The sequence below is a fragment of the Erpetoichthys calabaricus genome, chromosome 17 (genome assembly GCF_900747795.2).
Source record: "Erpetoichthys calabaricus chromosome 17, fErpCal1.3, whole genome shotgun sequence".
Taxonomy (NCBI): Eukaryota; Metazoa; Chordata; class Cladistia; order Polypteriformes; family Polypteridae; genus Erpetoichthys; species Erpetoichthys calabaricus.
Genome location: NC_041410.2, coordinates 21,947,989 through 21,974,697, shown reverse-complemented (window position 1 = coordinate 21,974,697; position 26,709 = coordinate 21,947,989). Strand labels below are relative to the sequence as shown.

General features: G+C 39.4%; 1 protein-coding gene across 1 annotated transcript; it reads right to left on the bottom strand.

Moving 5' to 3' along the window:
• Positions 1–2,081: 2,081 nt before the first annotated feature.
• LOC114668065 (uncharacterized) lies at positions 2,082–26,212 on the bottom strand. Its single transcript, XM_028823682.2, has 2 exons — positions 25,906–26,212; positions 2,082–16,735 (listed from the first exon to the last, which is right to left on the bottom strand). Exons 1-2 carry the CDS (start codon positions 26,204–26,206, stop codon positions 11,763–11,765), a joined length of 5,274 nt encoding a protein of 1,757 aa, XP_028679515.2. The 5' UTR covers positions 26,207–26,212; the 3' UTR covers positions 2,082–11,762.
• Positions 26,213–26,709: the final 497 nt, after the last annotated feature.

Below are 26,709 nucleotides of genomic sequence, written 5' to 3'. Positions count from 1 at the left end.
ACAATCATTAGCATGCCCTATTATAGAACTGGATGATTGTACCGCTCCAATGACTTCTCTTTGGCCTGGATATGAATGTATAAATTGTTATACTACATTGAAAATTGTATTGTAAAGCAAGTTATATATACAGTATATATATATATATATATATATATATATATATATATATATATATATATATATATATATATATTCAGAAACTCCACACAGATTCATAGTAAGGTCTGGGGCAGCCACCCATATATTTGGTATCCTGGCTGCAAAGTCGCAAAATGTTATACACTGATGTGCACAAAACCGAGCCCAAAACAGAACTAAGGGAATAGGGAAAAGGTGGAGGCTTTTAAAGGGGAAGACAGGAAGTGAAGTCAAAGGGGTCGGGCTCATAAGGGTCTTCAGCCATAGGCTCGAGCTTAGACGTGACATCACAGGGGCTGGAGCCGGCAAGGTCTTCTTCCATAGGCTCAGACCCGGAAGTGACGTCAAGAGGGCCAGGTGGAATCTCCCATGAATGGTCTGCAGGAAAGGGAGAAAAAGAGTCAGTGCACTCTGCCACATCCTGGTCTGATTCGAAATTGCCCTTACTCAAGCCCATTAGCTGCCTTCCATGCATACGTGTGTGACAATATATACGCACACACACTCACCAGCCACTTTATTATGTACACCTGTTCAACTGCTTGTTAATGCAAATATCTAATCAACCAAACACCAGTCATCATGGCAACAACTCAATGCATTTAGGCCTATAGACATTGTCAAAACAACCTGCTGAAGTTCAAACCGAGCATCAGAATGGGGAACAAAGGTGATTTAAGAGACTTTGAATGTGGCATGGTTGTTTGTGCCATTAAGTATTTCAGAAACTGTTGATCTACTGGGATTTTCATGCACAACCATCTCAAGGGTTTACAGAGAGTGGTCCAAAAAAGGGAAAATATCCAGTGAGCGGCAGTTCTCTGGGCGAAAATGCCTTGTTAATGCCAGAGGTCAGAGGAGAATGGCCAGGCTGGTTCAAGCTGTTAGAAAGGCAACAGTAACTCCAATAACCACTCATTATAGCCTAGGTATTCAGAAGAGCATCTCTGAATGCACAACATGTCAAAACCTGAAGCAGATGGGCTTCAGCAGCAGGAGACCACACCGGGTGCCACTCACCAAAACTGGACAATAGAAGATTAGAAAAACGTTGCCTGGTCTAATGAGTCTCAATTTCTACTGCAACATTCAGATGGTAGGGTTAGAATTTGCCATCAACAACATGAAAACATGGATACATCTTGCATTGTATCAACAGGCTGGTGGTGGTAGTGTAAATGTTATGGAGTATATTTTCTTGGCACACTTTGAGCCCCATGGTACCAATTCAGCATCTTTTAAATGCCACAGCCTACCAGAGTATTGTTTCTGACTATGTCCATCCTTTTATGACTGCAGTGTACCCATCTTCTGATGCCTACTTCCAGCAGGATAATGCTCCATCCCACAAAGCTCAAATCATCTCAAATTAGTTTCTTGAACATGACAATGAGTTCACTGTACTCAAATGGCCACAGTCACCAGATCTCAATCCAACAGAGCAGTTTGGGATGTAGTGGAACAGGAGATTCACATGGATGTGCAGACGACAAATCTGCAGCAACTGTGTGATGCTATCATGTCATTATGGACCAAAATCACTGGGGAATGTTTCCTGGACCTCGTTGAATCTATAACATGAAAAATTATGGGAGTTCTGAAGGCAAAAGAGGGTCCCAGGCAGCAAGTTCCCCCTGCTAGGTACACTACGCAATACTGGGGAAGCTCTTAAGGAAACATTGTCTTGTAGCCTTGAAACTGCAGACCTTTTTACTAATTGTAGCGACCTCAGTCACAGAATGAGGTGGAATATGCAGGGAGCCACATTTGTACTGAGCTTCACTTGTCAATTCTGGATCAGGAACTGGAAAATGGACACAATAGAGGCGATAGACAATAAACAAAAAAAAAGCAAAAAAACTTGGATACATAGTCCACAAGATGTTTACTTGTGTTTATCAGAAAAGAATAGGAAAAAACCCATCCACGATCACAATATGTTAAAAGTGAGGCATATACAAGTTTATTGAGTTATATATTATACATACAGTAAAACAGTTGTTCTATTTCATACAGGCATTCGTTCCAGCTTAAGACAACACTGAACAGCACAACACAGAAAGACCCTCTTTCAGCGAGGTCCCGTTACAAATTCTATCACAACCCCATCTTGGACAGGCAGCTACAACATTCTCAGAAAATATCTGAGGAAAAAAAGGGGGGGAGGACAGGGGGTGTATAAATAAAAAAGAGCATTATTTAGGAATGTTAGATAGATAAGAGTTTTTTGTGTAACTCTAAAGGCAACATCTAAAGGGAAACCGAGACAAAAAAACAAAGGGACATTAGAAAAGCTTTGGCAGGTCTGTAACAGATGCTTTTTTTTTTCCACTGCTAACTGCAGATGTTCAACATCTGGGGTCTGGTAGCACCTGTCGGCAAAGAGACATAAGCTGTGCTGTGCTGGGTTTCTCAGTAGGTGGGATGTGGCAAACCTGCAGGAATATCACATGTCGGCGATACTGAAGGACAAAGAAAACTCTGCAGCCATCCAGGCGGCCAGCAGCCATGCATAATTTTCTGTTTGGATTCCCAAGACATTTGTCTGGTGGAACACACTGGTTCCACTTTCCCACTATCTATTTTCAAGTATAATGTAGCTGACTGGCTAATCGTGGTTGCCTTTTTTATTTTTGTGTACAACCAGGCTGGAAAGTAGTGTGACAGATGTTTTGAACATGAGATTTTCCTCCCTCAAAAAGTGTAGTGTTATTGATAAGGTCATTCTGCTCACACTGAACATTTTGTTCCACTATAGCATAAACAAGTCCAAAAAAACCAAAACATTGTGTGGTATGCAGTGCATGAAGTTATGTTTTTAAAGGCATCTGCAGTAATGTTTTTGTTTGGAGCGGTTTGGCACAGAGGCAAGAGATGTCACTGAGGTGTAGCTAAACAATGCAGGCCCCACCTTGGCCAGCTTCACAGTTCAGGGTGAAAGCAGACACAAGATGTGCCACAGTTCCTCTTTTACCAGCACGGCCAGAGCAACACCACATCATCATATGCAAGAAATTCCATCCTTCAGATGTAGGGAACAGCTGATTACTGAACCCTCAAAAGTGCTGTTAGTAGTACAGTGTTTAATCTGACAGGCCATAATCACTGTCAATAATACAGAAAACAGACACAAGTGGTCTACAGCAGGTATCAGTCCATGCCGATGTAGAAAACATCAGCCATCAGTTACACTTTACTATCCTCCATAAGATTTGCAGCATTGAATGTACAAGTTTCAAATCAAAATGACTGGGTGGAGGAAACAGACAATTTATTATAAAAGGGATTTCCGACACTTCCCTCGCTGCATTTTTTTTATCTCCCTGTTTGAACTGGACAAGGACCAACAGAACATTCTCCTCACGACACATCCTTTAAAAAAAGAAATCAGGAGACAAAGCCATAAGTGCATTCATTGAAGGGAAAAAAAGAACACATAAAGCCGACCTCATCTGAGGAGCTACAGTAAGTAGGCTATCGGGCAGTTTGACCCTTTATAAGTTCCTTTGGCTAGACAATTCCGTGTCTGTTATCGTGTTTTAGCTTTGTTCCCCTTGCTGACCAAAATTAAGTCATTACTAAATCCATTTCTTTTCAGTTTTTTCTCGCATTAGTGAATATATTGAGTGTACTTCAGTTTCCAAAGGAAATCTTGGATATTTAGAGGGAATAGCCATGGAGTGAAAATATATGGCCTCCTTGCGTCATATTTGCTAGGCACATACTGGATCTTTGTCAACAGATTAGGTGGTCTTCTTTACTTGTAAGTGCATACGCCTGCCTTTTGAAACATGGTAAGGCAGGAGCAGAGCAGAGACAAGTGTTTTTTTTCTCTTTATGATTCAAAGTATAGTGCCTTGAAAGTGCTGTGGTGCTTTTATGAAGCTTGAGTGGAAAGTCCTACATTTCCTACCGCTCCATTTACAGAGTCTCACACACACAGCTGCGGACAAAGCACTGCATGGATAACAAGGAGTTGTACTTCAAAGTGAAAGTACAGAGTACAACTGACATCACTCTTATATTGATATCCTTGTTATTTGCTTGCTTACGCAGTGTTAAATTCTCTAATAACCAGTGTTTTTAATCACACTTGATTAAGTGTACATTGTCCTGTTCCAAGGCATCTTGTGGCCTCCCATTCTTTTTTCTTGTCATCACCTTCATGCATTAAGTGTTGAAAAATATCTGATTACAGAATGCATATCTGTTCCCTAGATGATGAACTGGCTAGTCTGTCTTGGTTTTAAATTGCTGATTTATGTGAGGCTTTCTTTACATTCTTCCCACCTGTGTTTTAAAACCCCTTTTTCCACTTTTTTAGGTTCTTAAGTGCCAGAGTTGCAAACAGGAACCAGCCCTGTGCAGAACATGAGCTGGTCACTCAATAGACTCGCTTATACCAGGCCAGTTTGGAGAAACCAACTACCCTAACTAGCATGCAAGAGGACAACCAGACTCCACATAGGTAGGTAATGCCCAGACTGGAAATTTGAGATGTAAAGTGACATGTTATCCACTACAGTGGACAGAAATTAAGAGTTCAAAGAGAAACCCCACACGGACAGGGACAAGAGGTACAATCTCTACACAGACAAGGACCAGGTCAGGACCTGAACCCAGCTTTAACAGAGCTGTAGAGTGGCAGTGCTAACCACCATCCTGCAGACAGTAACCATCCTCTATACAGTATGTACAGTTTATCTGTATAAAAGCAATAAAGTCATATTCAAGTTTAGATTAAATCGTTGTCCACAAATGGTATTTTGACGGCAGGCCTCAGACAAAATGTATTGCTATTTTGTAAGTTTACCGTGTTCCCTTAATTTTGCAAGTTCAGAGTAATTTTTACATACATATGTTTTAAAAATGCATACCTATGATTTGTAAACTTCATCCAAACAATTTAGGCAAAATTACATTGTAATCTAGCACCAAACAAAAACAGCGTGCATGTGCATAGCAAAGCTCGTGGTAGGGAGTGTACAGCAGCTAAGACATCCGCTCCTGACTGGCCAGCTGAACTCCTGCTCAGGAGCAATGAAGGCACCCCAGGAGTCTTTGCAGCAAGCACACAATCGGCCATATTTGTGCAGTGCATCACCGTAACCAAACACATTCAGTATTGTAATTCACGTTCCCTCACAAGGAGATTTTGCTCCTTATGATCGCTGCTGCAAAATCAAGTAAAATAAATATTTAATTCAGAACATTTTCTGGTAAGCACTATCACGTAGCAGTTTACACAAAGAATGGAAAATGAAAATAAGGAAAGGAAGATGAGGCTCCACTTAGCCATTAAAGGATAACCATTGTTTCAAATAATGCCAGCTGATATGAGCACATTTCCAATAATGTTCTCTCTGGCTCTGCTGAAAGTTAACCTCACCATCCATAACCTCACTATCCAACAGACATTTCTACAACGTTCCCTTGAAGCTCCTCCGGCACTCCCTGGCAACTCATAGATGGCAATTCAGTTATCTTCTTTTTTTTTTTTTTTTTTGAAAAAGTTGGGACAAAAATGTGCTAATCTGCACACATGTGCTGCTCATTATGTAATCCAGTGGTTCTCAAAACACTACAGGTGGTGTTATATTTTGGCCAGGTTCCTTCCCTGGCTGGGCTTCAATGTTGTGTTTTATGTCTCTTTTGTTCATTCTTGATTCTTTTATCTGTGTTGATTATGAGCATCAATTTTTAGTTTTGATTTTGTCTAGGTATGTAAGCTACCTTTTGCTATGTTGCATGTGTTTTGTGGGTGGTCGGTCCCCCAAGAGGTGGTGCCACCTGACAATCACTGCCAGGGACTGCCCTCAGCCCCATAAATCCAGAGGGTCTTCCAAAGTTCCTGGCAGTCCTTTTCATATTTGCTTAGGAGTGTTTGATGAGTTAGTCATTTTCTTATGCTTATGATTTTTTGGATAATTTAAAACTGTGCTCTGTTTTTTGACTACGCCTTGGATTCTGTGTTGGAACTTTGTTTGCTTGGATTGCTTTATGGTGCTGGGAACCTCTTTATGCTTTTTGGGGCTCTTTGAGGCTTCACAGTGCAATGCAGCATTTTGTGAGAATAAACTCTTTATTATGTAAAGATCCTGCATTTGCCCTTCTATCTGGCCGGGGTTTGATGGGAAATCTGCCCTGACACTGGCATTTCCAGAAGTGGTTTTGGGATTTACGTTTACTTTAATAGGTTGCTAACATTATGGAATTAATGACCCCCACTCTGAAAAACTCCAAGCAGGGAGGGCTTCAACAGGGTAGTTTTAAATAAAGAAAAAGTCCACATTTCACAGAGAGCAACAGATAAAAAATAGTTTGAGAACCACTGATGTAACCTGACAGTCATATTTTAACCCTATTGACCCAAGTTCTATTTTTGTCATATTTTCAATATTTAAGCATGGTGTTCTTATTGGCAGAACATGATTTTTGTTTTTTAATTCTTTATCTTAGTGGGACCAACTAAAAAAACAACTAGTTTAGAAAGTGCATAAAAGAATTACTGTTAAATCTTAATTTCCTGTAAGTAAGCAGAACACTGCGTCTACCAGTAGACACAAAATTTGGACTTCATTACTTTGGTTTCTAAGAAGGAGAACAGAAGACAGGCATACCCTGCAGTTTCAAAGACATTTGCTTTTGTTTTATATACTATATATATATATTTTAGTTTTTCTAAAAAATCCACGTGTTTTCACAAGATTTTCTATTATAGTTTTCAACTGATGTAGTGGTTTTAATAATTTAATAATTAAGTAATATACTCCAACAAAACAGTGTTTAAATACCATCAGAGTAAAAAAAAGCAATAAGGCCTCAACTTACAGATGCATGGTTTAACTTATAAGTTATTGTATTTTTTATCAAGCTAGACATATTGTACAAGTAGAGTTCCAAAATTTCGTTCATATGGACTTTTCAATTTGTCCCCAGTGGTTGATTTTTTTTCAAGGAATCTTATTCAATTATTTACAAAAACTTTCTGTCAAGAAATAAAGGCAGAAGTGAATGTGGTGCGTGCCTGCGAGTGAATTTCTCCAATAAGAACAAATGAGTCCTCATACTCTACCACATTCTCATCATGGTTTATCGGCTGCTTCAAGAAGTTGGAAGGTCATTTTGGCAACCAAGTACCAACTCAGAGAACTGTCCAGAAGTGGTTTGTCCAGTTTCAGATGTCTGCACACAGAAGTGTTTGGCTGAACTTTTCCAAAGTCTCAAGAGAGGTTGCCCCAAAGTGCAAGCTGAGTGACTGGTTTCTTCACTGTCACACCGCTGCTGTACATTGAACCACCAGGGCCATCGTTTACATTGGTGGTTCTGGGGTCAACCTTTTCAATGTCCCACCCTACCTGCCTGACTTGGCCCCTTGTAATTTTTGACTCTTTCCCAAAATCAAGGTAAACATGCATGGAAAATGCAATGAGAATGGAGAAGACATGATCAAGCCAGTGAATGAACAGCTGATAAAGCTGAAAAAAGATGATTTTTGGGGGGTGTTTTGAAAATGGAGCCGCAGATCGCAAAAGTGCATTGATTATGGTGGTGATTGTGTGGAGAAGTAGAGAATGAATAAGGCTTCTGGGGGAAAAAAATCGGGTTTATCTTTTTTTATTTCTATTAAAGTGAATGGATATCTGAAACTCCCCTAGTAGATTATAAATTACTCAGACCTGAAATTTGGATAAATAAGACAGCGCACTAGCTTAGGGACTTCAAACTGATTTTTCCTTAAACACGGAGCTTCATTTTCTCTGAAATCTGTGACAAAATGGATTTTATTTTCCCCTCTTCTCTTACACTGCATTTTAGTTTAAACCATTTAGATTCTTGTATTGCTAATATTCAGAATCTAAAGAACCTAATTTTTTTAAGTTACGGTATGTACTGTATCTCATGGGAAAAAGACTAACTCAAAGTATTAAAAACACTGATTTCAACTTTTGTTTTTACTAAATGCAGCAAAATTGTGGGCAGGGCAATGCAGACTTGGAGGAAAATGACTACATGTGCATTGTATCAGAAAGCGCTTAAAGCCTTCAGCAGAGTTGTTACATCTATACAATTAACAGGAATATTAGGTTTTTAACTGTATACATGAAACACCAGATATTTCTGCTATAATTAGTAAAGTAAAATACTGAGCAAATGAAACCTTACAGTTTCAGGTTGTGTTTTACTCAAATAAGATCACACAATCTGAACACTATTTCTTTTCAAAAGACAAATAATCCAATGTTAAATAAGAAAATATTTTCATCTCATTGCTTTAGTTGCGTATTATTGCATTTTAATTTATGAACCCTTTCATGTTTTCATTTATTGTAACAGCAGTCCCCAATATAAAGAAGATCAAAATCTTCAAAAAAGAAATTGGAAGTGGTCTCCCCTCAACTTTCTCGCATACTCAGATATGAGGAAGGATATTTAAGGAGTAAACCGCAAGACATTGATTATATTATTATATTATGTACATTAAAGAACCATCATCACCAAATCAAATCAAATTAATAATATATTGAACAATTATTATAAAAGTAAAGTTGAATACATCGGACTCTGCAGCTGCATGAATAAAAGGTAAAGTACCACTTCTGGTTAGCGGAAATAGCACAAAAGTTGATAGAAATCTGCTTTGTACCTAATACTTGTATGCAAAATTTGGTTGACCTAAGTGAAAGTGTACTCAAGTTATGATGTTTACATACACACACACAGAAAGACATATAGACATAATTCCAAAAATGGTATTTTCGGAGTCAGGGAGGTCTAAAACGTCAAGATTCATCAAAATCTCGAAATAGAATTTTTGGAGGATTCTAATACTTTCTCGTATACGAAGTATAGGGAAAGTCAGGGAGGTCTAAAACGTCGAAATTAATCAAAATCTCGACATCGAATCTTTGGACGATTTTGTATATGAGAAAGTAAAAAGTTACTAGCAATCTAATAAGATCTCCAAAGAATCAGTGGGGCACCATGAAAACACCATTGGTTGTGATAAACAGTAAATGGCTGTTGACTGTCCTAATGAATTTTTGAGCTGTGGACACTACAAAAGATCATAAATTAGAAAGTTAAGCACTTATGAAATTTAAGTCCACTATTACCTGGTAATGACACAACATTAATAATTTTACAAATATGCAAAATGTTGTTATTGAGATGATTGTGATACCTGTAATGGATGTTCCATTACAGGCTTTAATTAAATTCAAAATTGCACTGGGCATAAATAAAAGGATCACAACCCACTTTTAAAAAAAGTGTGAACAAAGTAGAGGAATCTGTGGTTTTCCCAAGGAAAATTATTTGTGGCATGCTCCAAAATGAAAAGTAAAAAGGATTTATTTTATGTTTTATATATTTATAAAGTTCCATATGCACCACTAAGCTTATGAGACAACTGAAAATATTTCAGTTTTATCAAAACACTGCAAACAGCAACGATAAGGTGAAATGCTGAACTTCAGCAAGGATTAAATTAAAAACAAAGAAAAAAACAGAAACCAAACATGCTTCTGCTGTTTATTTGTGCAACACAGTAGGCTTATTCTGTAAGTGAGTGGATATTCCTAAGTAAGAGATAAATTCTACTCGTGTGGCAGTTTTCAAAATCATCAAACTCTGTCCTCATTTTCTGCCATTTTTGTCAACATTCTTACATAAGGTGGACGTGAAATTAATAAACCATTCTTGGCTTTTCACCTGACCAAATCACACTAATCCCTGTTAATTCCATGTCTATATGTAAGAGGGAGAACACATTATATTGGTTAATAAACTTAAAAAAATAATGTAGCAACCGCAAGTAGAGATACAATAGGCAAATACTGGAAAAGGTCAAATGAAGAATTCAACTGAAAGCATCAGCAGGCCACAGTTTCAGTTGGCAGTAGGTAGGGCTGGCACTATATAGCAGTCCTGCTTTACTGAGGTAGTAGCCAATGGACTGCAAGTTTTTGTTTTTAATTTAGAAGGCTACAACTACTTTATGATTGTGACATCATGTCAGATTCACTATATAATTAATATATAATATTCAAAGGAATAATACTGTAAAACATTAGCAATAAAAACATCATCTCTATAAATCTATCCATCCTGAAACCCACTTAAAGGAATTCTCCACCCAAAAAAGGCCATTTTTTTTGTTGCTTACCCTGTGTTGCTTGCAGTGATGGCCGGGAAAAATGTTTAATCTCATATATTTGTGCAGAACAGAGATATCCAAGTTTATGACACAATGGACCTCAGTGGGGTTCTGTTTAAATCTCCATTTGATTTGCACACACTTCCTGTTCATACATATTTAACAATATTTTAGCATGTGTTTTGGATGTTGTGAGTGGACGACTAAATAACTGACATGTGAATTATGTGACTCAATGGCTGTTTAAGTATCATTTGCTTTTGTTCTCTAAGTGGCACTCTGTGGGCCCACTGTTGTTCATCAGCTTGCTATCTACCTTTTCCATGAAAACACAAGATTACACATTTTTTTCTCATCACTACAAACAACACAGGGTAAGGATCATTTTTGGGTGAAATGTTCCTTTAAACCAACCAAGGGTCACAGAGGTAAATTTTCCCATGTTACAGTCCAGTCAGCATTACTACAGTAATTGGGACATGACTCGTAAGTAGGAAAGAATCATGACATAGATTTGTTAAATCAAAAGTAAGTCTGGTTATATTTAAGATGTCTTTTAGCACTATTAAAACACAAACATTACCTCCTACTTGAGTCAAATGTCTTGGCATCACTTATGTGTGTTAACTGCTATTCCCAACAAAAAGGCATCATTGCAATCATCCACACCATCAAAAATAAATACAGACTAAAATAAAGATTAGTAGAAATGTAACCAAATTTGTGTTTTACAAAATTCATATTAATAAGAGTCAACAGACTCTGATTTACAGTTAGAATTCAAAGGAAATTACTTGAAGGACTAATTTAGAACGAACTACTGTACTCTCACAGGACACCCCAGCTGGTATATTACACATTGCTTCTTCTGGCTACGTATTACCACTTTATAGTCACATTAAACAGCCTGCTTTTACTTCAAGTTATTAAGGTATATTGGGCTTTGGCTGTCAAAGCAGAGCTGTCCTTATCACAGTTTACCAAGGTTACCTAGAAATCCATTTAAAAGGGCAAATGTTAATTAAATAGGCGTATAATTAAATAGCAGCTTAAAACCTACTAAACACAAATGAAAAATAATTTTTAAAGCCTCAACATCTGCTGGTGAATATAAACAAGTTTTATGTCAGTTGAGACTGCAGAAACTAGCCAGTTAACTCTATGGGAATTTCCAAGGGAGACCTGATGCCAAATAACCACAAAAGTCAGTAATTATATACATAACAATATTTCCTTTTTTATGTAAGAAACCTATTAGAGAAACCAACAGTAAAGCCTTTTTGGCAAATAACCTATGTTTGTGTGTACCTGCCAAGGTGATGTAAATTGAATTAAAACTATGATCCACCAACAATGTAAGAATGAGAATTCAGCTGTTGCAACTTATCTCCATTGCCAGTGTGCTCTAAGAGTGGGAGGATGACTTTGGGTGTACTGGATCAGAACAAGGTAACCCTTACAACTAAAGGTCACCCCTGGCATGTTCCATGTAGTGTTCATGAAGGTCTGTCTCCTGAGTAAAACACTGGCCACACTCAAAGCACTGAAGTTTCTCGTCCTGTGATTGCTGTGGTATATTGTTTCCATTCACTTTTGATGTTTGTGTTTCCTGCCCAGTGTCTATATCCTTATGAGGGGTAATCATTTCTTTCGGTAGATTTTGTTGTATGACTGATATTTCCTGAGCAGTTTGTTGCATGGCAGTATTTTGATCACTTGTGCTACCCACACAAGTTTGCTGAATATTCATGTGAGCCACAGAGTCCACTTGAACATTCCCCTGAAAAATGGTCCTTTCCCGCCCCTCTTCAGAAGCCAACGAACTGTTTGTAAGGTCCCCAGAACTCACGGTTGTTTCTTGAATGTTCTCAAGTTCAACTGAGATTTGGTGAATACTGTCAGAGTCAACAGAAAAATCTTCAGAATCTTTAGAATTGTCTTGAAAGTTATCACCATCGATTGAGTTTTCTTGAAAATCATCAGGATCCACTAAACATTCATGAAAGTCTACTGAATCCTCAGAATTTTCCCGAAGAGACATGGGTTTCAGTGATCTTTCCTGAATATCATTTGAATCCAAAGAATTTTCTTGAACTATTCTGTGATCAACAGATCTTTGCTGTATGTCCTCTGAAATTACTAATGTTTCAGGAATATTTTCTGGAGATACAGCATGTTCCTGTGTGATACGATTTGATACCCTGCCTTGAATTTCTTCAGGTGAACGATGCACTTCCTGAACATTCTCAGAATTGGAGGGTCTTTCTTGAATGTTCTCAGTAAATATAAACCTGTCTTGCATATTTTCAGTAACTATCAGTCTGTCCTGAACAAATTCTGGCCTGTCTTGAATAGTCTCAAAAAACAGCGGTCTTTCATGAGCATGAGAAAAAGATCTTTTTGGTTGAAGTATAGATCTTTCTTGAATGTTACTCTGTATTGCTGCTCTTTCTTGAAAATTCCTATACAGTATTGGCCTGTCCTGACTATCCTGATGTATAGGCCGTTCTAAGGAATTCTTATGTCTCCCAGGCCTCTCTTGTATATTATGGGACATTGTGTGCATCTCCTGCATACCCTGTTGTAACAAAGTCCTTTCATGTATATTCTGGTGCATCAGAGGTCCTTCAAGGATATTTTGGTGGAACATGGCCCTTTCTTGAGCAGTCTGGTGCATCCGGGCCCTTTCATGAATGTTGTGGTGCATGAGAGCCCTCTCTTGAATATTCTGTTGTATCATGCTCCGTTCCTGTATGCTGTGGTGCATCATTGCTCTCTCTTGGATATTGTGGTGCATCAAAGTAATCTCCTGAATGCTCTGGTGCATCACTGGTCTTTCAAGAAAGTTTTGGTGAGCAATGGCTCGCTCCTGGGCCTTTTGGTGTGTCATGGTCCTGTCCTGAATAGCCTGTTGCATTAGGGCCCTCTCTTGAAGGTTATGGTGCATCAAAGCCCGCTCCTGAAGATTTTTGTGTATCATTGCTCTTTCCTGGATACTTTGATGCATTATGGCCCTTTCTTGGAGACTTTGGTGCATCAAAGCTCTCTCAGATATAGACTGATGCATCATTAATCTGTCAGAAACATTTTGACGTACCATTGCTCTTTCAGGAACATTGTGGTGTAGCAAAGCTCTCTCTGGAATGTTATGGTGCATCCGTGCCCTCTCTGGAACATTCTGGTGTATCATGGACATCTCAGGGACATTGTGATGCATCATGGCCCTTTCTGTGGCATTCTGCTGCATTATCGCCCTTTCAGAGACATTGTGGTGCATCAGGGCCCTCTCTGCGGCAGTCTGGTGCATCAAGGCCCTCTCAGCGGCAGCTGGGTGCATCAGGACCCTCTCAGTAGCAGTCTGGTGCATCAAGGCCCTATCTGAGGCAGTCTGGTGCCGCATAACTCTCTCAGAGGCAGTTTGGTGCATCATAGACCTTTCTGGGGCATTCTGGTACATCAGGGCCCTCTCTGACACATTCTGCTGCATTATAGACCTCTCTGTGGAATTTGGGTGCATCATGGCCCTTCCCGAGGTGTTCTGGTGGATCATGGCTCTCTCTGATGGACTCTGGTGCATCACAACTCTTTCCAGGGTATTCTGCTGCATCCCACCCCTGTCCGAGACATTCTTGGGTATACTACCCCTTTCTGACGCATTCTGATGCAGCCCACCCCTCTCTGAGGCATTTTGGTGCATTCCACCCCTGTCCGAGGCATTCTGGTTCATCACAGCCCTCTCCAAGGCATTTTGATGCATCATGGCCATCCCTGAGGCATTCTGATGCAGCATGGTCCTCTCCAAGGAGTTCTGATGAATCATGGCCCTTTCTGATGCATTCTGGTGCATCACAGCCCGCTCTAAAGCATTCTGGTTCATCATGGTCATTTCCTGGACATTCTGATTCACTGTCACTTTCTCATGAACATTCTGGTGCAGCACAGCTCTTTCACCATGATGCATGATGGCTCTCTCTTGGGCATTTTGGTGTATCATGTTCCTCTCATGTACATCTTGTTGTGGCATGACCCTGTCCTGGATATTTTGGTGCATCATAGCCCTCTGCTGACTATTTTGGTTCATTAGTGCCCTCTCTTGAATGCTTTGCTGCATTAAGGGTCTTTCATGCATGTTTAGATTAATTAAAGGTCTCTCTTGAATATTCTGATGCACCACTGGCCTGTCTAGGAAACCTTGGTGCATTATTGACCTCTCAACAAAGTTATGGTGCAACAATGGTCTTTCATGAATGTTCTGGTTCATTATCACATTCACATTGCTTTGTAAATTCTGGTGCATCATAGCTCTGTCTTGCAGGCTGTGGTGTAGCATGACTCTGTCCTGAATACTCTGTTGCATCATTGCCCTTTCCTGAATACTCTGCTTGATTAAGTTTCTTTCTTGAACATTTTGGTGCATTATGGTTCTTTCTTTTATGTTTTGATGCATCATTGTCCTCTCCTGAACATTATGATGTAAAGCTGCTATTTCTTGAATGTTTTGTTGTAACAAGGTGCTGTCCTGAATATTTGGGAGAATAATGGCCCTCTCCTGAATGTTCTGGAGACCTGATGTTCTTTCAGGGATAATTGGGCTTTTTATTGCCCCTTCCTGAATATTTTGGTGTGCTACCAAATTTTCCTGACCAGGTTGCATGTTTCTTTGTTCTCGTTCTTGAGTCCAGCTTGGCTGTATTACTGGTCTTTGAGAGAGCATTTCAATATTTCTTGGTTGAGATGCAAGTTGCTCTTCTTTTTCTTGAGCAGGCTCAGAAGTCTGAGTTTCTATCCAGGATGGTTGGACCCTGGCTGCTACTGCATCTTCGTCTTCCTCTTCCTCCTCTTCCTCTTCTTCATCTTCACTCCAGAACACCTCAGTTTCATTACTTTGGTCGTTGCCATTGGATCGAATGAGTTTTCCATCCTTTTGTAATACCATGTTTTGACGTTTTCGTACATGAATTTTTTGATGAACCAGTAGGCTACCAAGCCATGGGAAGCCTTTATGACATTCCAGGCACCTATAGGGCCGCTCCCCAGTATGTGTGTTCTGATGGTCCCTCAGTTGGTAAGCTAGGCCGAAACTTTTGTCACACAATGTACATTTGTGAGGTTTTTCTCCTGCATGGCTGGCCATATGCTCTTGCAGCTTACTTTCTTCACTGTAGCCCTTCCGACACTGGGGGCATCGGAAAGGCTTTTCCAGGTGTAACTTCCAGTGCGATTTCATGTTCTGAGAAAAAGCAAATGCTTTCCCACAGTCAGGGCACTTAAATGGTTTTTTGCCTGTGTGCAGGATCAAGTGCTGATGCAGGTAGCTGCTGTATTTAAACCTCTTGCCACACAGGCTGCACTGAAAAGGCCTCTCTCCTGTATGTTTGCGCCTGTGTCCCTCCATAACCGACTTATGACGAAATCCCTTTCCACATTCTGGGCACTCAAAAAGCTTACGATCCCTGTTTGTTCCTCGTGGAGATGCTATGTTGTCTATATTGGCAATGGCCTCAACATGCCATTTGAGGTGTTCCTGTAGCTTCTCATGATCACTGTAACTTCTTCTGCAGTGTGGACATCTGAACTCCTCCTCTTTGTGCATATTCCAGTGTGCCTTCATATTCTGTGAAAAGGCAAAAGATTTTCCACAGTCAGGGCAGTTAAAGGGCTTCTTGCCTGTATGCAGGAACTGATGTTGATGCAGGTAGCTTGCATATTTAAACTTTTTTTTGCACAATTTACATTGATACGGCCGCTCGTCAGTGTGCTTTCTGCGGTGAGCCTCCATTACAGATCTGTGCCGAAAAGACATGCCACAATCTGGGCACTCATATGGCTTTACAACATGAGAGCGCTGATGAGTATGAAGATCAACACTGCAAGTAAAGCCCTTACCACATTCTTTGCACTGAAACAGATTTTCTATGGAGTGTGTCCGCATGTGAGTGCTAACAGAAATTCTGAACTTGAACTCTTTTCTGCACAGTGGACAGCGGTAAGGCTTCTCTAAGGAATGCATGCATAAATGACTCTTGAGTTTCTCCATGCTTGGGAAAGTCCGGCCACAGGTTTTGCATCTCTGCCGTATATCATTAACACTGGCAACCTGGTGCTCACGTTTGTGTTTAATCAAACTACTCCTGTGTTCAAAGCTGAGGCCACAATCCTGGCAACTTAGAGAAGTGTCCATATTCCCATGAACATGGAAGTGTCGGTGTAGTTCATAAGACTCTATGTCAATGAATTTTTTTCCACATTCTTTACACTGCAGTCTCTTCTTCTTTGTGATACCCTGTAGATCATTTTTCTCTGCCACATGCCCTGAGCTGGACACCACAATTTTGCAAAATTCATCCTTTAGTAATGAGACCCTCCCCTCATCATCTTCAATGGGGATTTCGATTGAGGTAAAGTCAGGAAGCATGGTGTAGAACTGCTGGGGACCTAGAGGTGAAAATAAAAAAAAAAACTGACTTAATAAAAAAAAAATATATATATATATATATATATAACATTTATTACACATGTGATATATCACAAGTGGAAAAGACTGATCATAAATCCTGGTCCACTAGTGTGTGAGCAGTTTGCATAAGTCTCTCCATGCCCAATTTTATTGTTACATCTCAGACATGTATCTTAGGTTCAGATAAATGATAGACTGGTGTCTTGATCTGAACCAGTCATAGGGATATTGTTAAAGGGACAAGATTAAAACCATTTCACAATTAAAATACATGTATAGGTACTGTTGTTGTAGTTGTTTGACATTCTGGTCAAATTTAGTGGGTATGTGACTGGATGTGGCATCCTTGTCATGATCTTAGTCTACTGGTGTATGTAGGGTGCAGTGTATCATGAAAAAAGTTGTAATGTCACAAATTAAATGACATGTGAGATGAATAGTAGCCAGCAGGTGATGGGTCCCTAGAGTTCAGAATTATTTTAATTATTGTTAATACAAAGAATTGCTACAAATAATAAGAATGTCTTTTATTTAAAAATAATGGGAGTGACCTGCTTATTTTATTTAAGGTAAATGTTAATGTTATTAGGGTTGATTTGAAAATACTACTGCTCTAAACTTACTTTTGGAATTTCTGATTTCTTCCTGTTTAATGTATTTTATTAAATGTAGAATATTTTTGTCATTTTAATGTTATTATTTTTTATATTATTTTGACACCATTTTTTGACTTGTTTCTTTCTCGTGGTCACTGCCTTTTTCCTCTCTAATTGCCACAGTGTTTATGGCAGGGGTGTTGAACTCCGGGCCTGGACGGCAGCAGTGGCTACAGGTTTTCATTCTAACCCTTTTCCTAATCAGTGACCAGTTTTCACTGCTAATTAACTCCTTTTCCCTTCATTTCAATAGCTCTGCTTTTAAGGATTCAGTCCTCTGAATTGATTTGTTTCTTCATTAAATGGGAGCCAAACAGAAATGAGACTTGAAATGAGCCAACAGATGACCAGCTAAACTGGGATTTCAAACCAATTTCACTCCAAACACTCTCTTAATGAGAAGCTGGTTCTTGCTGTTAATTAATCCCGTTATTTAATTCAATGGCTTGTTGCTGCTCTCATTCTGCCACAGCAGATACTGTATTTCCAAATTTGTTGATTTTTCTGTTTTTTCAAAGAACATTGCCAAAATGTTTTGGTGACCTGAGAGATCAACCTTACTGAGACCTTCACCTTTCTTTATTTTCAGATATTGTGTGATGGGCACAGGTGAGCTGGTCATATGGTGGCTTGTTTGATGTGTCATTATTGTTTGGCTACTAATTAAGGAAAAAGAGACAATTAAGGGGCCTGAGTCAAGTTAATTAAAACTAAAGCAAAAGAAATTAATTAGCAGTAAAAACCGCTCACTAATGAAGAAGATGGTTAGAATGAAAACATGCAACCACTGCGGCCCTCGTGGACCGGAGTCTCACACCTGTGGTTTATGGTAATGGTGTCAGTTTGCTGTCCCCATGGCTTTCCTATATAAGATGGTGGCATGCAGCTCCTGGTATCCAAACTTTTGGATTTGTGTGAAAAAACAATTGTTTGTTGATAATAGCAAGTTTGAAAAAGGCTCTTTAGTAGCAGTTAGGACCCCTATTTCTTTTTTTTTACATTAATAAATTACAAACTCAAATGTATACAAGGCATTTTCATATGCAAATTTGAAGTAGTAGCAGTGGGTAATTTGAACACGCATAGTGCAATGCTCTGCCATTAGTCTACTTGAAGCCAAAGTCAAATGGACATGGAGGCTGTGCTGCAGGATTGCACCGTTGTTGAACAATACTGAGGTATCTTTGGGCAGAAGGAGTGAAACCTGCTGTTTCTACACAGTGTTTGGAGTTCGCCTGTTGTCAATTCAATTGATTGGACGTGACTAAGAAAGGAACTGACCTGTCTATAGAAGGTCCCACAGTTGACAATGGGCGTCTGCAGTACTTAAAGACAGGATTGTGTCGAGGTACAGATCTTGAGAAAGATACAAAAAAATGCCTACATAATTCTTAAAAGGAAGAAATTTGGAACAATCATTACTCTTCCTAATGCCAGCCATCCAGCCAAACAGAACAATGGTGGGAGAAGGGCCTTGGGAAGAGACATGACAACAAACCTAATGGTCACTCTGACTGAGTTGCAGAGAACCAGTGTGGAGCTGGGAGAAACTTCCAGAAAGACAACCATCACTGCAGTCCTCCACCAATCTGGGCTGTACATCAGAATGCCAAATAGAAACCTCTCCTCGATAAAGGGTAGACGGAAGCCCACTTGGTGTTTCAAAAAATCATCTAAAGAACTCTCAGACCGTTAGATCCTCTGGTTAGATGAAACGGAGCAAAGTACAGAGATATCCTTAATGAAAATCTGAACCTCAGACTGTGCAAAGACCATAAGCATAAAGCAAAGTCAACACAGGTGTGGCTTAGTGACAAATCTGTGAATATCCTTGAGTGGCTCAGGCACAGCCCAGACTTGAACCCAGTCTTGTTGCATCAGACCCAAGGAGACCTCAGGCTGTAATTGCGGCCAAAGGGGCTGCAACTAAGTACTTAGTAAAGGATCTGAATACTTGTGTCAGTGTGATATTTCAATCTTTAATGTTTAACACATTTTTAAACATTTCTAAAATTCTGTTTTTTGCTTTTTCATTCCGGGGTATTGGATGTTACCTGATGTTGGGAAAATTAATTTAAATGATTTTAGCATAAGGCCTAAACACACACAATTGTGAAAAAAGTGAAGGTGTGTGAATCCTTCATCTTATACCCAATGCTGTCATTATGTCCATCCCCCACAACTCTGACTACATACACATTTCCATCAATAAAATACATGCAGTAAATGCTTATGTATTTTTGCTGGTTTTTCCATGCTTGACCTCTTAAAAACCCTAAAACAAGGTCAAAATAATTTTTTATAGGTAAAGGTAGTACTAGGGTGTTGTACCGTGTTAGCCATTACATCTTGCCTGAAGAAGGGGCCTGAGTTGCCTCGAAAGCTTGCATATTGTAATCTTTTCAGTTAGCTAATAAAAGGTGTCATTTTGCTTGGCTTTTCTTTATAGGTAAAGGAGAATTTATAAAAAAATCTAAAACAAAAACCCTGATTATGACAGAGAGAATTTGTTTAAAAAGTAAAGGGGAGAGGGTGACCTTGCCTGATTCCTTTATACAAAGCAGAAAGGTTGCGAATATTTTGTTTATGAGCGAGATGGCAAATGGAGAGGAATAAAAAGTTTTAACCTCATGAAACCCATCTCACCTACTTGTTCTTTTTTCTGTAAGCCATTATGAATTTTAAAGAAGCTTTGCTTGATTAAGAGAACTGCAAGGTATTCATCCGGCACGAAAATGATTACCCTACTCCATGTTACTATTATAGATTTGAGTCAGCATTGAGTGAGCGCTAATACAATTACAGCTATGCACCAGATAACAGGCAATGCCTGACCGCACAAATGTCTGTGGTCCCATAACGTTATAACAGAGTTCAGAAATCCTGATCAGAGAACGGGACGTAGCAAACGCAACAGCTTACAGCATGCACCACGTGTATCTCATGTGATTACACTGCCAGTTCTATACTATGCTTTCTATCATTATTTTAATTTGAACTTTCCCTAATTACAAATACAAAGTGTACCAAGTAACAGTGTTTGCTTTGACTCGTAGGCAGCAACATCCACTCTTGTGTATTACGCGTCTCTGGAGTGTTGTAGCATTATCTCTCTGTATTTAGTCAAAACAGCTACACTATGGGATCCCACATAGCTTTGCCAAGTAGTTTATATAATATGACATTCGCACAATGTCCAAATCGCAAAATGGCCTATTTCACAGAATGTATTCTGGACTTTAAGCAGCACGTACCTGTATTTGCAAATTTTAATTACACCAGAAAATATCAAGATGGAAGGCTTCAACCTGAAAATTCCAAAATAATAATAATAATTCAGCAATCTAGACTTTCAGTGTAACATTAGGTTTTTGTCTTCTACTAAAAAAGCATTGTTTGCTATGCCATATACTGAATTGTGCTCAGCTGCCTTCTGATCATTAATACGCAATTAAAACATATATTTAAAATGTGCTTATCGAGGGTGCCCAGATAAGCTGAGAAAGGAAATCTAACTAGTTAAAATGAAAGGGAAAGCAATTTTGCATTTACAAAAGGAAAGCACTTAGGCATCTGCTGGAGTCAGCGGTGTTTCCTTAACAAACTATTTAATGTGGTTAACATAAACAGATTAAGAGAATGGGACCTGACAGTCTTAGTGTAACTGCTACTGCAAAAGGGGTTTAGGCAAGTTTGGTTACAGAAATTCTTTTATATGCTGGGTTTATTTTAAAGGTTTTCGAATAATAATACAACCCTTTCAGAAGTATTTGTTTTTTTTTGCATTTGAACCTCTATTCTACTTTATCATTTTACTTTGATCTTTAATCTTAATAAATCTTTATGAAGCTTGTGGTGTTTTTGATTTTAAGATTAGAGAATGATGCTAAACTAAAAACTGACAGCAAAGGTGAAAAACTCAGTTATCTAGCGCACACACCATGTCATGTAGTGCTGTGACCAATCTGTTTAAAAAGACAATGATTAAAACAAAAGTAAATATTGACTCAAGTGTTCTGCAATAATGACTGAGCCGGCTATGTACTAATAAAGGACATTCATTAATTATTAAACAAAAGCCTGACTTGAATGACTACAGTTGTAAATTGTCCATTTTTGTAATACAAAGGTCAGAACTCAATTTCCCAGCATACACCACACCAATACATGATTAACTCTGTATGATTTTAGTCACTGGATGAGATATAAATATTTATATCTGAAATATTATATTTCAGCTCCACCTTCATATAAATGTGAGGATTCTTACCTTTCTTACCATATCCATATTTCTTTTTGCCAATTTTAGCGCAAAAAATTGAAGTTTGCTAACATGTAGTTCCGTCATACTGCCTGTGTTTAATATTAATTTCTTATAAATATGTAATTACTTTTTTATGTTTTACATTTTTTTCTGAATGAAATAGAAATGTATTCATTATAAAAGAAATGGAATGGGGAATTGTTTTGAAACTTGCTTTTTAACCTGGAAATTTATGAAACAGCCAGGTAATTATAACAAGCACTATAAATCAGCCAGTTATTATAAATATAGTTTCCAACTCTTAAGGATGAAAGGAAAGGAAAATGGAACAAAGAAAAAAAATTGGCAAGGATTAGGAGTCCAAACTGTTGTGACTACAGCTCAATGCCAATTAAAGTCACTAGAGTTCTATAACAAAAAGAAGGATATAAAGAGTTTTGTGATTACTATAGGATCCATACAGTAAGGACTTCACCACTGAATATAACCATCATTATCCAGACAATTTAATCTGATCATTTCATGACCTGAAGAGCACTTAACCTCCTTGGTTTAACCCAGAGTCTCTCTCAGGCTTGGAATTATAGGTAATAACGGTTAACCCCAAGTGTCTCTCAGGTTAAGTTGTTACGTTCTGGTGTATAGTGTTAAGCCAGAATAACACTCAGGGCAGTATTGATCTACAATCTAGTGGATAAAACAACATCATGCTTGAAAAGAACCATGAATATTTCTATAAGTTTTGCCACTCTTTCATAACTTATGAAAATTCATGAGAGAGGGACAGAGCCTTTCATGAAAACACACAATGACGAGTAAATGAAGAATTGTAAAGCCAATTTTAAAATAAACTGAAACTGAACCATTATACTTGAATCAAGCAATAGCAGTGACAATGTGACTTTGTGCCATTTGCTTTAAAATAATTGCTGCAGTCACAACAACTTATGAGTTGTGGTTATAAGATGGGGTTTGACACTGAAGAGGGGACTGTGGAGAATGTGGGTTGGTGATGGTAGATGGTTCTTATTTAAGCATATGGTTATGTACAAGAGCTGGACATGAAAATGGTTTGACAAATCTTTTAAATTAGTCAGTCTGTCAAAAATTGATTCACCATTGCTTTAATGTGCAATATCTAGATTTACCAGTCAGATTCTTGCAACCAAACATTTTCACATTCATTTGTTTGTCTGGCTGCTTGTTAAGGAAAAAAGAAGCCATTACGGGTTCTGAACTTTATAATACATGTCAATTAGAATTAAGGCAAAAGAAGGATGTTCTGTTAGCAGGAGTAATTGGCTACTAATTATGAAAGTGGCTAGAATGAAAACCTGCAGCCAGTCTGATTCTCCAGGATCATCCAGAACATTGTCTAACAAAACATAAAATCAAACATTTGTTTGCTATGGACCTACAATGTAAAAATAATAATAATAATGCACCTGTATATCAGTGCTTAATTTGTAAATCCTGAGGTGCTGAAGCTCATAATGACAGCCCAGGGGTGTAATGCGCTGGAGTGCAAATCTACTAATGTTAAATTACATTATCTGTCTAATGAACTGATTACACATACACTCACCCCCATAAAGTAGTATTTCACTTGGGTATCTAGCCATCTTAAATTGTTCCGGTGTGTACACTTTGTGCAGCTGTTATGGTGGAGCCACACTAGTAAGAAGACAGATATTGAAACCAAAAAATGACATCAGGTCGGAAAACAAAATGAAGACATAGAGATCAAAAGTGATTAAGCCAAAACGCAAAATAAACTTGAAGTCAAAAGGACGCACCAGAAAATTCATTACCAGAAAAACAGAATTAAGAAGTGTGATACAAATCAAAGATTGTTTCTTAGTTTATCCAACCATGGGTAACGAGATGAGCGTTGTCCCAGCGTTTAACATGTTGTGCCAATAGCGTCAACATGCGCGTAGGCACTTCACCCGGCAACCAGCTGCTGTCTAGACATCCGGCAACCAAAATGGTGCGACAAGCAACAATCAACTAAATGGCAGCGTACACACAGCTATCATTAGAGTATAATCACAACAGCCGCACACTCAAATTGGAGTTTGTGTTCTCTTCAACCTTATTTGAAGCATCTCTGTCCCCAGTGCCTCGCTTCTGTTTCTTTTATCTCATAACTTCAATGTCAGTATCCACACTCACTGTACCTGAACCAGCTTCGTTTATTTATTTATTTGGTGATACTAATTGATATTTATTTTCCCCAAATTTTAATACTTCTAATGTTTTTGGCTCACTTTTTTATTTTACACATCGGCCAGTCAAAAAACAGATATGTATAATGTTAACTACACTACTTTTACAAAGTTTAACTAAGTGTGTGTAATAAACTTTATTTATGTAAACATTAAAAAAAATATTTTATGTAAATGATGGGAACATGGAGCACATCGGGAAGTCACAAAGCACAGAATTACAAGAGCTGAGCTCTTGTCCACTTGGGCACACCTTAAGTGAACTGTTCACCTTGAACTAAAAGGACACGTCAGATATGACAGCATTTATGGTTACAACCCATCAAGGAGTTAGCACCATTCTGGAATCCAATCCAATTGGAGCCAAAAAGAACAAACTCTTGACTTGCAAGCACAGAGAAATTGATAGTCAATGACGGATGGGACAGCTAGCATTAGCAACGGGGTCACCGTTTAAAAAACACAAAATCTTTCTTTCTTTCCTTAACCTAATCTACAAATATACCCGAGTAACGATGGGTACTTTGGCTAGTAATTAAATAAAATCACCCCAGAATGAACCTTCACTGAAAAGGTGACAAAAGCAAAAGATCGCAACAACAATCAGCACTGAATCCTTAAATCAAAAATTGCACAATTGTAGGCTTTGACAAAAAAATGAGACCTGCAAAGACTAGAGCCAAATACTGTACTATATTTACATGCATCCATTTTCAAACCTGCTTAATCCAATTTAGGGTTACAGGGCCATGAAATCTAAAAGACTATCCATTAATAACACAAAAACAAGAAATATAAACACTGTAATTAAAAAAAAAGTAAAACAATCCAGGATGGCAAGTAATTGGGGGCTACTTTTAATAAAGTTTTCTTGATAAATGCTCTTCTTATATGAATGATTTGATTAACTGGCAACAGTATCCTACACAATAAATAAACCAAATGTAACACACATTTATGCAAATTACCCCACTGCTCTCAACGTATTTACTTTTTTTTTTTTTTTTGCTTTTTAATAAAAATGCACGTATTGTTAAGATTATTAACCGCTCTTTAACCACGTCAGTTTACAATCACCAGGCAATGGGAAACAATTAACAGCCGAATAAAAAAATTAATTGTAAGGAAGCAGCAGTCGCAAAGGGCCCTGACGCCGAGTGTGGCCGCTTGCGGGGTCCGGGAGGGCAGCAACACCGGCCAACAATAGGCGTAGTGAAAAGTGCAATATTTCGCCGCTTTAAGGTATGAAATACGAGCCTGCCGTTCTTCAAATTCCAAAATCAGAGTATTTCAGAAATATGCAGAATTTAATTAAAGCGAAGGTCTTGCGCAGTAAATCAACTTTTTTGGAAGTCCCACTTTTACTTTTTGTAATGTGGCTTCTCTCTTAGGGCCTCTGCCTCGCACCGTTTCTAAATAAAGAAACAAATTAATGGTAATTTGTGTTGCACTAAGAATTTAAGTCATCGTCTGAAAAGGTTAGATATGTGTTAAGTAATTTGTTAAACCACACTCGGAACAGCTTTTCTGGTAAGTGCGCTTAATTAGACGAGCGAAGTGATGCTGTCATTATCAACTGCTCAATTGAAGGTGTCACGTCTGCGATCGGGACACGGCCGTCAAATCCTGAAACGTCAGCCGTTCAAAACAAAGCGGTTCCAGGATGTTTAGCACCCCATCCAGCCCCCTTGCAGGTGTAAGCACCCCGTCGTCTAGGTCGCGGGTTCAAATGGGGACAGACTGAGTACGATTCCCAAGAACGCTGTTTATTCTTGCAGATGTCACGTTGATAAGCCCCGGTCATTAGACCTCGGCGACGGTTGTCCTGCTGGGAAGATGGTCACTCGGAACAACCGGGCGCGGCTAAACACAAAGACCGCGCACTGGCCGAGACTCGCTGCGCCAGCATGATGCCAACCTGCGCCGGACACGCGCGTCACTTTAAGACGCCCCGAGATACGAAACCCCAGCACGACGGCCCCTGTGAATCCCGGACCCACCGTTGCTTTCCTGTTCGTTCGGCGGACAGCCTCTCCTGGGCCCTGCGTCCCCGTCTGCTGCGATTCCGTCTATCATGACTTGGACAGTGGGTTCGCCGGAGTCCTGCTCCTCGGCGGCCCGATTCGAGGAAGCGGGCGATAGTAAACAGCCTACAGGCCCTGTCACCAGCACCAGTTCGAGGCCCGGCTCTCCTGCCTTGTTTGGGCCCCCGTTGCACATGCCGAGGCCCGTAGGTACCTCCTTAGGCACCGACTCGCTGAGCAGCGGCCCCCCGCCGCCAGGTGTGCAGACCGCCGCCATGTTGAGCTGGCTGGCTCGCGCACAGCCTCAGAGCGACCCGTGATGTCACGGCTCCTCGCGGCGACCCCCGCTCCCCCCGAGGCCGCGCGATCAGATTGGGAAGAGGAAGCTGGCACTAACCGGGGCGATGGAGAAGAAATACTGGGTGAACGAAGGTGTAGGAGCAAAACGGGGTGGCAGGTCAGAGGCAGGAGAATGGGGAAACCAAAAGACTGTGAGAAGGAAGAATCAGGGTTGAAAAAAAAATACGGAGCATAGTTATAGAAAAATAAACGACGGACTACTGGAAAAAGAGAAAGGGTCGTCATTGAGTGAAGTCAAAGAAGTGGGGCGACAGAGAGGTGTCGTAGAAAACGGGCTAACGGAGAGAAATGCAGCAGCAGGACTGAGACACTGGAGACATGTCGTGTTCGAAGACAGGAAATTGCAATGAGAGACCCAAAAACTAACACCGTTAAGAGAAATGAAAAGGGGTTTGGGGGTGAAAAGTGGACTGGGCTATC